The 13,626-nt window shown below is 40.9% G+C and overlaps 1 protein-coding gene across 1 annotated transcript in view; it reads right to left on the reverse strand.

Annotated features, from left to right (window-relative positions):
• grk3 (G protein-coupled receptor kinase 3) overlaps positions 1 to 13,626 on the reverse strand; it is a 94,890-nt gene that overhangs the window by 39,055 nt on the left and 42,209 nt on the right. Inside the window, exons 3-5 of the mRNA XM_051938761.1 lie at positions 3,928 to 4,001; positions 3,679 to 3,780; positions 477 to 551 (exon numbers count right to left, since the gene is read on the reverse strand). Coding sequence (XP_051794721.1) covers positions 477 to 551; positions 3,679 to 3,780; positions 3,928 to 4,001 — 251 coding nt within the window. The remainder of the gene's footprint in view (positions 1 to 476; positions 552 to 3,678; positions 3,781 to 3,927; positions 4,002 to 13,626) is intronic.

Genomic DNA, 13,626 nt, shown 5'->3' on the forward strand with positions numbered 1-13,626 from the left:
TGAATTCATTACCCAGGGTCGGACTGTCAATGGAGAGTTTTGCTGTAACATCCTGAGGGAGAATATGCAGTGCAAATGACCTGAGCTGTGGTGTGATGGCATGCGGGCCTGCCAATGCACCCTGTAGGGATTACATCAGGTTTTTTGGCCACAACAACACAAACAACACTCTCCACCTGCCTTACTTGCCACATTTGTCTCCCTGTGATTTCTCCCTCCTCCTCGAAATCAAATTCAAGTTCGATAGTCGCTGTTTTGACACAGTTAAGGACCCTGCTCGTTCATCACAGATGGTGTTTGACATGTTTTACAGAGCAGGACTTATAGGAAGCGTTGCATGAGCACTGGGAGCAGAGCATCACTCAATGAGAAGACCACTCAAAAGACATATCGGTTTGTGACTGAATGACCTATAACTATGTTGTCCGCATTTCTTGTGCTGTTCAGACACAAACATCTGCTGGTAGTCGTTTTACCTGGAAGAGAGTCGGGGGAACCTGCTTCTTTGTCAAGTGAGTCTGCACATGGTCCACTGCTTTCTTGGAAAATGGCTGCGACACAGAGGAGGAAATAAAATGAAAGGTCATTAAAAATGCAGCTTTACCAGTACTTTCAGTTCTCTTTTCTTGAAGCGAGGATGTCCTGGTGTAACATGAGCTGCTCTGTAGCTGCTACCAAGACTAATATCAGTGTGTGTGTGTGTGTGGGCGGCATGTCCTATAACTTCCTCTCTTCGGACAGCACTGCTAACTTTGCTTTACATCCCAAACTGTTGCCTCGTAGGACAAAAGCTGTGATGTGTGTCTGTTTGTGTAAATGTGGATTCGGCCCAGCCGGTGGTGTTCGAGGCAGAGGGATTTACGAGAAGCCTGCAGAAGTCCAAAAACACTGTAAGGATTTCCCATCACCATTCTGGGTTCCCCTCTGAGCAAAGTCTTCACAGAGTATCCAAACACTAAATCTATGATTTTAGAGGTAGTAAATTACTCGTACATCCTTCCACTCTCAGTCTTTACTGCTGTTGGCTTTATTCAGACAGAATTATGTCCACAACAGGCATGTACAGAGTTAAGGTTTAATGCTGCTCCAGGGGAGGACAGACTTTCAGAATTTAGGTGAATTTGAGATTGAGGATCATTTTATGTTTTACTGTCCTGCATATGAAGATGGAAGGCAAGTACTTTACAGTAAAATGTCCTCTGTTTATGCTGATTTCTTTTGGGTGGATTACCGTGAAAAACCTGAGTTATGTTTTAGAATGGGAACCTTTTTCATGGTAGAATTTCTTTGCCAGGCCTGGAATAAAGGGCTACATATTTTGTTTGAGAACTGGACAGCAGAGTAATATGTGTCTTGGATGCATTGCTCCAATGCTAGTATATTGATGTCTTGTAAACCCATGATGGTTGGGCACGACGGGGTATGAAAGTAAAGAAATCGATCATATAGAGTTCACACTAGGAATGGTAAAGATGGAATGCCAGTTGATTAATAACAAACAATTTCATAACTATTCTTTTCAGCTTTTCAGTCCTGACCATTTCATGCATTAACAGAGCTAAAAAGTGCTGCAAAAATGCAGCAAATTTAGAAATGCAGAATTACCACCCACTCCTATGGCTAAAACTACTCATTGTATGAATGTAACATTTTGCATGGCTTTATTAAACATGTGAAAGCAACAAAAAATCAGCTGATTCAGAGGAGGTCAGCTCAAAACTTTTTCATATGTTCTTTCACTTTTTCCAGGGATGCTGATCAGAGCAAGCTAAATTTAGGGGGAAAACAATGAGAGGATGTCACAGTACTGCGGTAAATCAGCATATTTCAATATAATCTGATAGCTTTAAACCTAAAAATCAATCCACAGATTAAGAAAAGAACAGGAGAACATAACTAATCAATTGATCAACAGAAATACACACGTGGACAAAATTGTTGGTACCCCTCAGTTAAAGAAGGAAAAACCCACAATTCTCACTGAAATCACTTGAAACTCACAAAAGTAACAATAAATAAAAATTTATTGAAAATTAAATAATCAAAAACAGCCATTACTTTTGAATTGTTGATTAACATAATTATTTAAAAAAACAAACTAATGAAACAGGCCTGGACAAAAATGATGGTACCTCTATAAAAGATTGAAAACTATTTGACCAGAGTGACATGATTAACTCAGGTGTGTCATTTAACTGACATCACAGGTGTTTCCAAACTCATAATCAGTCAGTCTGCCTATTTAAAGGGAGACAAGTAGTCACCCTGCTGTTTGGTGAAAAGGTGTGTACCACACTGAACATGGACAACAGAAAGCGAAGGAGAGAATTGTCCCAGGACATCCGAAAAAAAATTATAGACAAACATCTTAAAGGTAAAGGCTATAAGACCATCTCTAAACAGCTTGAAGTTCCTGTGACAACAGTGGCTCATATTATTCAGAAGTTCAAGACCCACGGGACAGTAACCAACCTCCCTGGACGTGGCCGCAAGAGGAAAATTGATGACAAATTGAAGAGACGGATCGTTCGAATTGTATCCAAAGAGCCCAGAGCAACCTTCCCTACGGTGAAACATGGAGGAGGCTCAGTAATGTTTTGGGGCTGCTTTGCTGCATCTGGCACAGGGTGTCTTGAAAGTGTGCAAGGTACGATGAAATCTGAAGACTATCAAGGCATTCTGGAGAGAAATGTGCTGCCTAGTGTCAGAAAGCTTGGTCTCAGTCGCAGGTCATGGGTCTTCCAACAGGACAACCATCCAAAACACACAGCCAAAAACACCCAAGAATGGCTGAGAGAAAAGCGTTGGACTATTCTAAAGTGGCCTTCTATGAGCCCAGATCTGAATCCCATTGAACATATGTGGAAGGAGCTGAAACATGCCATTTGGAGAAGACACCCATCAAACCTGAGACAACTGGAGCTGTTTGCTCATGAGGAGTGGGCCAAAATACCTGTTGACAGCTGCAGAACGCTCATTGACAAATACAGAAATCGTTTAATTGCAGTGATTGCCTCAAAAGGTTGTGCAACAAAATATTAAGTTATGGGTACCATCATTTTTGTCCAGGCCTGTTTCATTAGTTTGCTTTTTTAAATAATTATGTTAATCAACAATTCAACAGTAATGGCTGTTTTTGATTATTTAATTTTCAATAAATTTTTATTTATTGTTACTTTTGTGAGTTTCAAGTGATTTCAGTGAGAATTGTGGGTTTTTCCTTCTTTAACTGAGGGGTACCAACAATTTTGTCCACGTGTGTATGTCTGAAACCAGCCTGAGAATAGATTTTTGTAGAGTGGAAATGTCAAAAACAGATTTCCTGCTCTTTGTCGTGGAAATACTTTCAGGATTTTTTAATATTTCTCACTATCTGATGGCATCTCCTTGGCCTTCCACAAACATTTAGGTAAGGCATTTAGAATCAAAATTTTCAATGTTCAAGAAAATCATCTTAGTTGCATCTTTAATTGCCATTCTCAGATATATTTAATGATACAAGATTTCACAAGAAAAACATGCTTTTCTTATTCTGATCAGCACAGTCTTCAGATTTATCTTGTAACTGATGAGGTGAGGGATTGGAGCGACCCTGAGGCTGGGAACCACGGCAGCCTCAGGTGTGTCTGTGCTCCGTCTGCATGTATTCGACCCAGAGAGAATGAGTGACGCGCTCACATGTGAACAGGACAGCAGCTCCTTCATGATGTAGCCGTCGTAGATCTGCCGGCTGCGGCTCAGCCTCTCGTCCTCCGAGTCTAGCTTCTCGTAGTCCTTAATCTGAAACGGACATACACGAGGTCAGCTTACCGCCACAACAAAAACAACACAAAGCGCTTCCTGGGAGGCCTAAATCGGAGGTCTAATCTCTCGCACATCCCATGATGCCTTCTAATCCCGTTCACACTCGGGACACTGCAGACTTACCTCTTCGTAGAACTTGAGCTGTGGCACAGCCTCGTCGATCTCGTTCATACAGAAGTCCTTGAACAGGAGGAAGCCTATGAGACACAAAGGGGGAAACAGTGATCAGAAGCAAGCCTGATATTGATCGTTGTTTTCCGTATATTTATTGGCAACGCCAAAGAGAGTGGCTCCGTTGTTCTAACTGTGTGATTAACTGTTGGGCATTAAATTCATTAAAAGCTTTGAGAGGATATGTCCAACCAACTGTTGTGAACAGACAGCATTCAACTATGAAAACAAACTGTTGCTGTCCGGAAACTGCGTAAAGTTCAGTTGTATAAACAAATTCCTAGAGTGCTCCTTTATTGGTTCACAAACAGCCTATCATATCACGGTCGCTATCACTTTTATCACAAAAAAAAATGATATGGTCCATAAAAAAAGCTCAACATCAACAGCCTTCAAGGATGAATCCACTATTCTTGGGGGCAGGAGGAAGAAATTAACTGTTCACACCCAAGCGTCTTCACAACTTACAACTCAACCCAAAAAGACTGCGAGGTCTGACTGGTGTGACATTTACGAAATGTTTACGCAGAGTCGGCTCCAAACAGTGTTAAGCCCCGTCCACACAAAGATGAAACGAGGTTTAAACGTATAAGTTTCTTGCCGAATCTGCGTATCATCCACACGAAGACGGCGTTTTGGGGGTCTGTAAACAATCATTTTTGAAAACGGGTTCCAGAGTGGAAAGATTTTGAAACTCCGTTTACGAAGCTCCATGTGTACGGGCGATGCGCTGTTTTTCAGAAACGCTTGCGTCATAGTTTTGTATCATCATTGACACGCATGCGCCACACGCGGCCAAGACAACAATGGCGGCGTACAGTGTAGCAAATGTGCTGATGAAGCTCTCTGTTTACAACTTTTGCCGCAAGTGCGCATGCCCACAGTTTTTTTCTTCTGTTTGCGCGTGTTTCCGTCATATCGTTACAGCACCCCTAGAGGTCTGGCATGTGTTTTACAGCGTTTCCATGCGTATCGAGTGCATTTGTGTGGACGCACACAATTTCTGAGATGCCTTTGTCTTTACGGCGATCGTTTTTGAAACTGTTCAGCATTTCGTCTTCGTGTGGACGGGGCCTTAAAGAAGGCGTCGGTGCGGCTGAATATATGTAGCTGGTGTCTTTCCAGTCTGTTCTTATCATTCCAGCATAAAATGGCCAGATTCAAATGATTTAATATGCTGCAAATGCTAGTTGTTTTTTTTTATGCTAGCTTATGCTGTTTTGTGTAGGTTAATAAGTACAGCAGGCAGAGTGTACTCAGTGGAACATTTAATTCATCTAAATCAATTGAACCAATTGACTGGTTGAAGAGTAGATGTGATTTCAATTGACCAAGATTTTCTCACTCAGCCTCCATGCAAAAAAAAACAACAACTTTGTGTTCTTGTCCTGAATCTTTCTTTTCCCTGAGAGGTTTACTTGTACCACGGTGAAGTGCTTATCAGCCTGGAGGTTTGTGTGGTTGTCATATTTGACCATGGATGAGGCTGCTTTTATAAACAAGGATTTGCATTCTTCAAAAATATGTAAAAACAACAAACAAATAAAACTGCATAGTGGCACTAGGGTGTCTGAAAGGAGCAGAAAATATGAGAAATGCAGCTGTCAGTGACATGGCTCCAGTGCAGGGATGCACGTAAAATAAAGACTAATGATTTAATATAAGATTAGAGGCTGAAAATGTATTCTGAAAGCAAATACGAGAGGCTGTCGGGGACATGACAGTCAGAGTATTACAGGTGCTGTGCAGGATGAAGTAAACACCATAAACATGAAAGAAGGGCAGAGCCATTTACTGTATTAGCCTTAATAATGGATTGAGGTTGTCTTGTTCGTACAGCAGCTAATTCTTCTCTCCGGTCTACAAATGTACCCACACACGGGTCGTAATTACTAAAAATGGCACGGGGCATTATTTGGCTGAACGTCACACGCTCCGTGCCGCTCTCAAATGCACCGACGGAAGATAAAGACCTCACGACATGTCGCCCAAATCCACACTCAGGGAAACATCAATCTGGGGAAGAAGAGGAGAGGTGGGGGCAATAAAGGCGCATCAACCCTGCTCGCAGAGATGAGATGCGTTGTTGCCATGGTAATTGCATTCGTGGCTACCAGCTATGTGTGAACGATGCTGTGGAGACACAGATGAGAAGTACAGTAGACTGTGGCGCTCTCCAGGAGGCACGACCCGACAGCAGCGACTCCTTCCCTGCCTGCTATGTAACATGAACATATCACTGCCTTCAGAGATACCTGTGGTCACAACAAAGACGCACATCAAGGGGGCAGAGACAAATAGAGACAAGAGACAGAGAGGGCTAATGAGCTAAGCAGCAGTGTACAGACTGGTGACACATTAAAGGAAAAGCATCAGACACTTCATTTCCCCCCTTAACGTGAATTTTTTTCCTGCATCAAATTAAGCAAATGTCTGTTTATTTAAAGGAAAGCACTAAGCTCAGGCACCAAGTGATAACTCACAATATTGTAGAATAAACATGGAGATATTTTCCACAATAAATTTCGTGGCTGTCATGTTTTGAAAGCAAAAAAAAGATCCAGTGATGAAGAAATGTTAACGGAGTTTAGTAGCAGTGTCAGCTGTGGCAGAATTCAGGAAATATGTTGCTCTACCATCTCAGATTTTGTTCAGAGTTTTTGTTATTTCCCACTCAAAACATAAGTTCTGTAAAATATTTTCCCAGAAATTTATGTTTTCAGAGTTGGAATTTACTATGTTTTCCACCCAAAAAACCCAATCTTTCCTCAAAAGCATCGACTGTATACAGTCTATGCTCAAAAGCCATGCTAAGGGTCAAATATCTTCAGAAATATAACTCCCAACAAATAAAAAAAATGCTTCCAACTGTATCCAAATGACAAAATGGAAACATACAGGTAGTATTGTTCAAGTTCAACTTTTGTGCTCCTACAAATAAGTTCACATCATCATTTTGGCGAAATAGTGATGGTAGAGACTTAAAAAGTTGGTGGAATGTCAACCCACACTCACAGGAACTTTCTGGAGCCCCACTACCGCCATCACCAAAACACCAAACAGGGGAATAAGAACAGTGTCCCACCTGTCCAGCAGAGCTCAGACCTGGGGAATTAAAGTCAAGGAGCAGTGAATCTTTCCTGGCTGTACGTGGCGGCCCAACATTTTACTTAGACGCCTTTTGTAATTTAATTGTGTGCACATGTTGCGTGCTGTCGTACCACAGCGGCAGGGTTTGCATACGTCGTCCTCTCTGTAGCTTTATCCGATTAGTGTCATGTATTAGCAGAAATAGACGGCTAACAGGATCTCGCAGACACAGATCATGGTTCTGGACGGTCAGTCTAACCTTCCTAAAGAGACCATGTGTGCGAGCACAGTGGGTATTCAAATAACTCATTCTTGTGTGAAGTCATTCAACAGCTCTGGTACTGGGCTGGTTTTTACATTATTTGCCATAGATGCATGTATGAACCAGCAGAATACACAATGGACGCTCCGGGTCTGTGGTCTCCTCTCTGTGTTTGTTTAAAAAGCCAAAATGACTGAAAATGATCGATTTATCAGCGCGACAAACTGTAAAAACAGAGACAATTCCAGCTACAGCTACAGCGAGAAGGACTTCCCTCTAGGTAACACCTGAACATTCTAATCTTGAAGATTTATTGCAGACTGCACAGTAGCTTTAGCTATGTGTATCTAATAAAGTGAAACGTGAGAGTATGTGAGATACAAAGCCTGATATTTTTATAGTAAAGCTACAAGAAAATGTCAGTTCCAGGCAGATTTAGGAGTTGATATGCATCCATCACCTGTTAGGGATTAACTCTCTGAACCCCGGGCGTGTGTGTTCCTGTCTCATGTTTTCTCACTGTGGGATCATTCTTCACTGCAATATAAAGTCCTGCACCTCTATGTAAACAGAACAACCATGGCTGGGAGTAGAGAGGACGTTTGATTTCTCTCTCTGTACTTCAATCTCTTGGAGCCTGTAGTTCACCTGAAACCTCTGAATTTGACTGTTGGTCACAGCTGAGTCTGTCATGGTTTCTCAGTTGTGCTGAGAAGTTCAGACTTGTTTTGCATTTTGCAGGATGTGAAGTTTCGAGACTCAAGAATTTTATTGTCAGATGCAGCACAAACAGTGGTTACCCTGAATAATGAAATTTTTATTTTGCAAGTTCCTTTCACACAACTGAAGTAAAAAATAAAACTAGAAAGGCACTCAGAGAGCGCAGTCCTACGCCAAGGCTGCTCAGTCATTGCATCATTTCTGATGGCAGAAATCTCAACAAAAACAAAAAAACATGGTTCCAAACTATATGCCGCATCACTGCCAAAATCTAATCACTTGGTCATCGTGTCATTTCTGACCTTCCCTGAAAATTTCATTCAAATTCGCTATTCCGTTTTTGAGTAATGTTGCGAACAGACAGACGAACAGACAGACTAACACCATAATCGCATAACTCCGCCTCCTTGGTGGAGCAATAAAATGAAAAAAAGAAAAGAAAAACAGAATATAGGAAAAATGCGATAAAGTAAAATAAAAACAGTTTAAAAAATTAATTAATTTCACAAATGTTAGCATCTTGTGCAATACTGTCATATGTAAACAGACAATGATACACACAAAGGCAGGAAATAAGTGCAAAACATTACTATTTATAGATACTGCAGGTGACTCGGTGATTTAGCAGCCTGATGGCACAAATGCTTTGTTTCTTGCGACGGCCTGGATATGTGACATTTTGAACAAATAATTAGAATGAAATATCAGCATTTTATTTCATCTTTTTTTTATGGTGAAATTGCATGTCATGTTTTAGATCTTCTTGCTATAACAAATAGTTTCATTTTGGATTTTTAAAAAAGAAGATACGCCTTTCAAACCAGCTAGCATGTCTTGGGTTTCAGGGGTTCGTAGGTAATGTGTCTTCATCAATGTATTGTTGACTTTTCCATTAAAGCAAGTAGGAAAAAAACGTTTGTACGTGCTGTAAATTCTAGTTGTACTGTCCAAACAAACATGTAGGAAATTACAACTTGTGAATGTTGACTACTTAGCAGCTAAATTTCGACGTAGATAAGACAAAAGGGAGGCTTCAATTTTTTTTTCATATTTTAAATATGACATAAGCTTTAACAAAGTAAATAAGTAGAGTGAGTCTTTATTTGAAACAGGCCTTGTTCTCCTTGCAGCCGAGACAAAGAAAGGCGTCAACTGTTTAAGCCTTTAGTGTCATTTAGCTGTTGAAATCAGACACAGAACAAACACAAAATGAGCTTCTAAGCTTCTAAAAAGCGGCTTTTGTTTCAATTTAGTGCCCTCACTGATTCAGTTTGAGACCAGCTCGGAGCACAAGCCATTTGTTTTGGGCCTCACGCCTCCTATCATCCATTCTCACTTCTTCCCCTCTGCTTTATCTCTGCTCCAGACGTGATGCATCATTTCCCCTCTGCTCCAGCGCTGACACTCAGGCTCATACAAATAAACGTCCTCACATGCATCCACACATGGCGTATGTACACAGCCGAGTGCACAGGGCATCCTTGTTTGCAGAACGGGTGCTACTGACAACCCCCCCCCCCCGAAAAAAAAAAAACACACACACACACACACAAACAGGTTTTCAGCAGTGAGGACTAAACGTGCGAGCGAGGTATTAGGAGAGAGGGGAAAAACGGCAGCCCTTACATCACCAAGACTCGAGGATTAACCTTAATCGCTGAACACTTCAACACTGCCCAGCTAATTCAACAAATGGCCTCTTCCAGAGAAGTCACACACACACACACACACTTCAAGCTCAAATCAGACGCTGGTTCCTCTGAGCTTTGTCTCATTAGCGAGATCACCTGAACTGTCTAAAAATACTGAGCTGGCTTGTTCTCGCTGCTGCCTCTGTCTTCCATCAGCACGGGCAACAGCTGGCCTGGCCGTGTGGAACAGGTAGGGCTGGAGGTGAGCTGGCTGCAACGTTTCCGACTGCATCACCTCTGACACTACAGCAGGACAGCAGCGAATAATTACTTTCACCATTGATTAATGCTTTGGTTCATGAAACACCAGCAAAAATACTCGTCAATATTTCCTGAAGTGCAAAGCGACGCCATTGAATGTCTGGTCAAATAATGAAAAATATGCATTTATTATAATGTGAGCAATACTAACGTGTTCGTTGCAATTTCCTGGAGTCCAAGCCCTTGTTCTGTCTGACAAACTCCACAAACGGCCAAAATATTTGAATTACACTATAAAAATAATTAACAAGGCATCAAATCCTCTCATTTGTGAAACTACAACAAATGAATGTTGTGACACTTCAGCTCTACATAAACAAGTGGACAAAATGTGTGTAATATGTGCATACATTCAAATGTATTGCGGATTATTTGGTAGCAGGAACATGTGTCCATTGTTTACTTGGCAATCAGCACAGCAGAGGATAAAAAAGATTATTGCATGATATCTTCTGGGAGTTATAAAATCCCGCCTCATGTTATAAATGGCTGCGAAGTGTTTGGCATTTGAGGAACCTTCCATTTTATGGCTCTCTGACTCAAAGTAGATTTACAGATTGTATTATTTAAACCAAAACAATGCCAAAATATCTTATCATACATGATGAATGAACACATTTATCTGGAGCAAACTGCTGGACTTAGTTGGCCTGCTGTTCTACTCCTACAATACTGTCCGCTGCTAACACTCAACTGTTCATAGCTGCTACAGCTTCAACACTAAGAAGCTCCACCTGCTGGAACAACCAGCTACTGCAGCTCATCTACAATACAGTGTTATTCAAAAAAAATGAACCAATTTCATTATGCAATATTTTAATAAGGAAAAGCAATAGAAAACTCCAGCTAAGTTCACAAGTATTCTACTCACAATCAACTTTTATTTGATGTTCAAGGTCATCCAAAGACATCGAATAACAACAGCGATCAACTCAGTGGATCATGATATGCTGAGAAGTGTCTGGGAGGAATTCTCGTAACGTATTGATGTCGGCCATGCTGCAGGTGGAGGCCACATTGAACACTTGCGAGACAGGAAAGAAAGTTGATTGTGAATAGAATACTTGTAACTTGGCTGGAGTTTGCTGTTGCTTTACCTTACTAAAATATCGCACAATGAAATCGGGTTATTCTTTTCGAATAACCCTGCACCTTTTCTGATGCAGAGTATACAGGTGTTCTCCGTCTTTTAGCGCTTGTGGAGCCATGGTACAGCCCATCCTCTACACACTACAATTCAGACAGTGTCCTACCGGAGTTGTACAACAAGTTCAATGACAACCCAAGTAATACTAAGAAACAGCTTGGATGCAGACATGCAATTTGTTTTCTTAATGCATTGCAAAGCTATTCGGTTGTCTAGCAACGTGGAATTGATGTTGACTGTGTATTGTCTGGGGAAACGGTGGCAGATTGGAATTCTGAACCGGGAGATACTAAATAATTAATGACTCCAACTGGATCAGGGATATCCCCAGGTGTCTTCTTTATACAACATAGCAAAGCTAAAGACGCAAAAGGACAGAAAACCAACACCAACAGGACAGTGTCTGTGCAAACCACAGACGGCTCCACAGTTGTTTTCCCTCCTTATATAGGCCTTTCCAAACATGGCAGCTGGTCCTCCTCGAGAACATTACGCATGATTAGCTGGAGACCAACATGTAGTCTGTCAAGTTTCTTAGCCAAGTCACAGTAAGAATACATGACACTATGATCACCCAATCTGAAACAGGGTGTCCCTAAAGTCTGGACATGTAGGAAATCTCATTAAAGATATTTTTTGCCTCTATAGATTAAACATGGCTTTGTCGAAAGAAGAAAGAATTGAAGTGGTACTTCTCAGTGGACATGAAGGATGGACATATCGAAGGAAAGGGTTAGGTAAGTGATTTTTTTGGAACTACAATGAATTTCAGCCATAACTAATTCTTTAGTTTCAGCTAATACATTTGGCCATCCAGAACGTGCACTGTCCATGACACTGCCTGTTTCTTTAAACTTTATAAGCATCTTCCCCACCGTGGAAAAGCCAAGTGGAATCCTCCTTGGATGACGTGCATAAAATTCATCTCCTATCTTTCCATATGTCCATTCTTCACGTCCACTAAGAAGTACTAGTTCCACTCTTCTTTCGACAAAGCCGTATTTCGTCTGTGGAGGCTAAAAAATATATACTTAATGAGATTTCCTATGTATCCAGACTTTAGGGACCCATTGCATAATCTTAAAAATATCGAAGCCGCTATTTGAAATATAACAAAACAGTGTATCAGACTTCCTTTATCTCTGTCACAATTTATAATTTTGCTTCGCATTTTCTGTCTACTCTGTCAATACTATCTTTCAGGAAGTGCACACCTAACCACATTTTTACACTTGTCTCATATAAGCTGGGTCAACACACATAACAGATGCATTACAGAAACATTTAGTACACAGCATACCTCTACAAAATAAAACCATAAACCTTCTACCTTGATGATTCCACTTCTGTGAATGTACAACCTTTTACAGCTCATTGAAACTTACTTTGGATTTAAGATGTAAAGAGGCAGCTCTATATTCTGAGGTGAAAAACCTGCTCCATATATCATCTACTCGATTTATGGTAAAGTAACAAAATATCCTTTTGAAGGGTGACGTGAGCGAGGGGATGGCTTGGCTGTATTGCATTATACATACGCTGACCTTTACTTGTGGAATAGAGCCGGCACCGAGCACACCACACTGTGTTTGTGTCCGCTGGACAATGTGGCAGATCTTCATTCAAACACAACTTCAGAATCAGCAAACAATGTTAAGTATTCTCCCAACCGTGCTGCTCTGCCGCCCCAGGGTGTGAGCACAGACGGTAGACCCTCCCTATTAGCTCATTCACAGAGCTCTGACGATTTCTCTTGATTTGTGACATCATAAAATGGGTTTCAAAGACAACACTACCACAGCCTGATAAATAAATCCACTACAAAATGGCTACAGCTGAACACATGTAGTTCTTGCTTTCCGTTGCACTGTGGACTACTTCAACCCAACCCAGCTTTTTTTATCAGGTTTACTTACAACCTTTTATAGCGATCACTACATGCCTTAAGAAGGAGTTCTCAGAAATACAGTTGTTGAGGATGTAGGCAGCAATATATGTATTGTTACCTAGTTTAGATGGTCAAGGTTGCTGTTATTGTCTACTAACAAAGTCATTTGAAACTAAAAGGAAATTTTGCAGTGAAATAAACTGAAAAGAAACACGTTTACAAAAGGCACGTATTCAGATTTTTAAAAATTCCAAAAAATTACAAGAGTGCACTTCTTCCTCACATATCTGCAGCCAAGCAGACAAAAAGGTTTTGTGCAGTATTTATCCTTTGTCCTCAAGTGTGACTCATGGCAGGTATCTGTCAGTAATACATGAATGCATAAACTAGAGCTGTAACTGCTGAAGTAATTTCCAGCTTTAAGGACTGATTCATTTGTTTGACTAAACAGAAATGTCTAAATTCTGTGTTTGCAGCTTGTTTAATGTGTTTCTGGTTAATTTCCTCCTTTCTGACAGTAAACTGAATAACTTTGAGTTGAGGACAGAAGAAGATATGATACAGTTAGAATGCCACCAATAAGAAAGAGCTT

The sequence above is a fragment of the Acanthochromis polyacanthus genome, chromosome 18, assembly GCF_021347895.1.
Source record: "Acanthochromis polyacanthus isolate Apoly-LR-REF ecotype Palm Island chromosome 18, KAUST_Apoly_ChrSc, whole genome shotgun sequence".
Lineage (NCBI taxonomy): Eukaryota > Metazoa > Chordata > Actinopteri > Pomacentridae > Acanthochromis > Acanthochromis polyacanthus.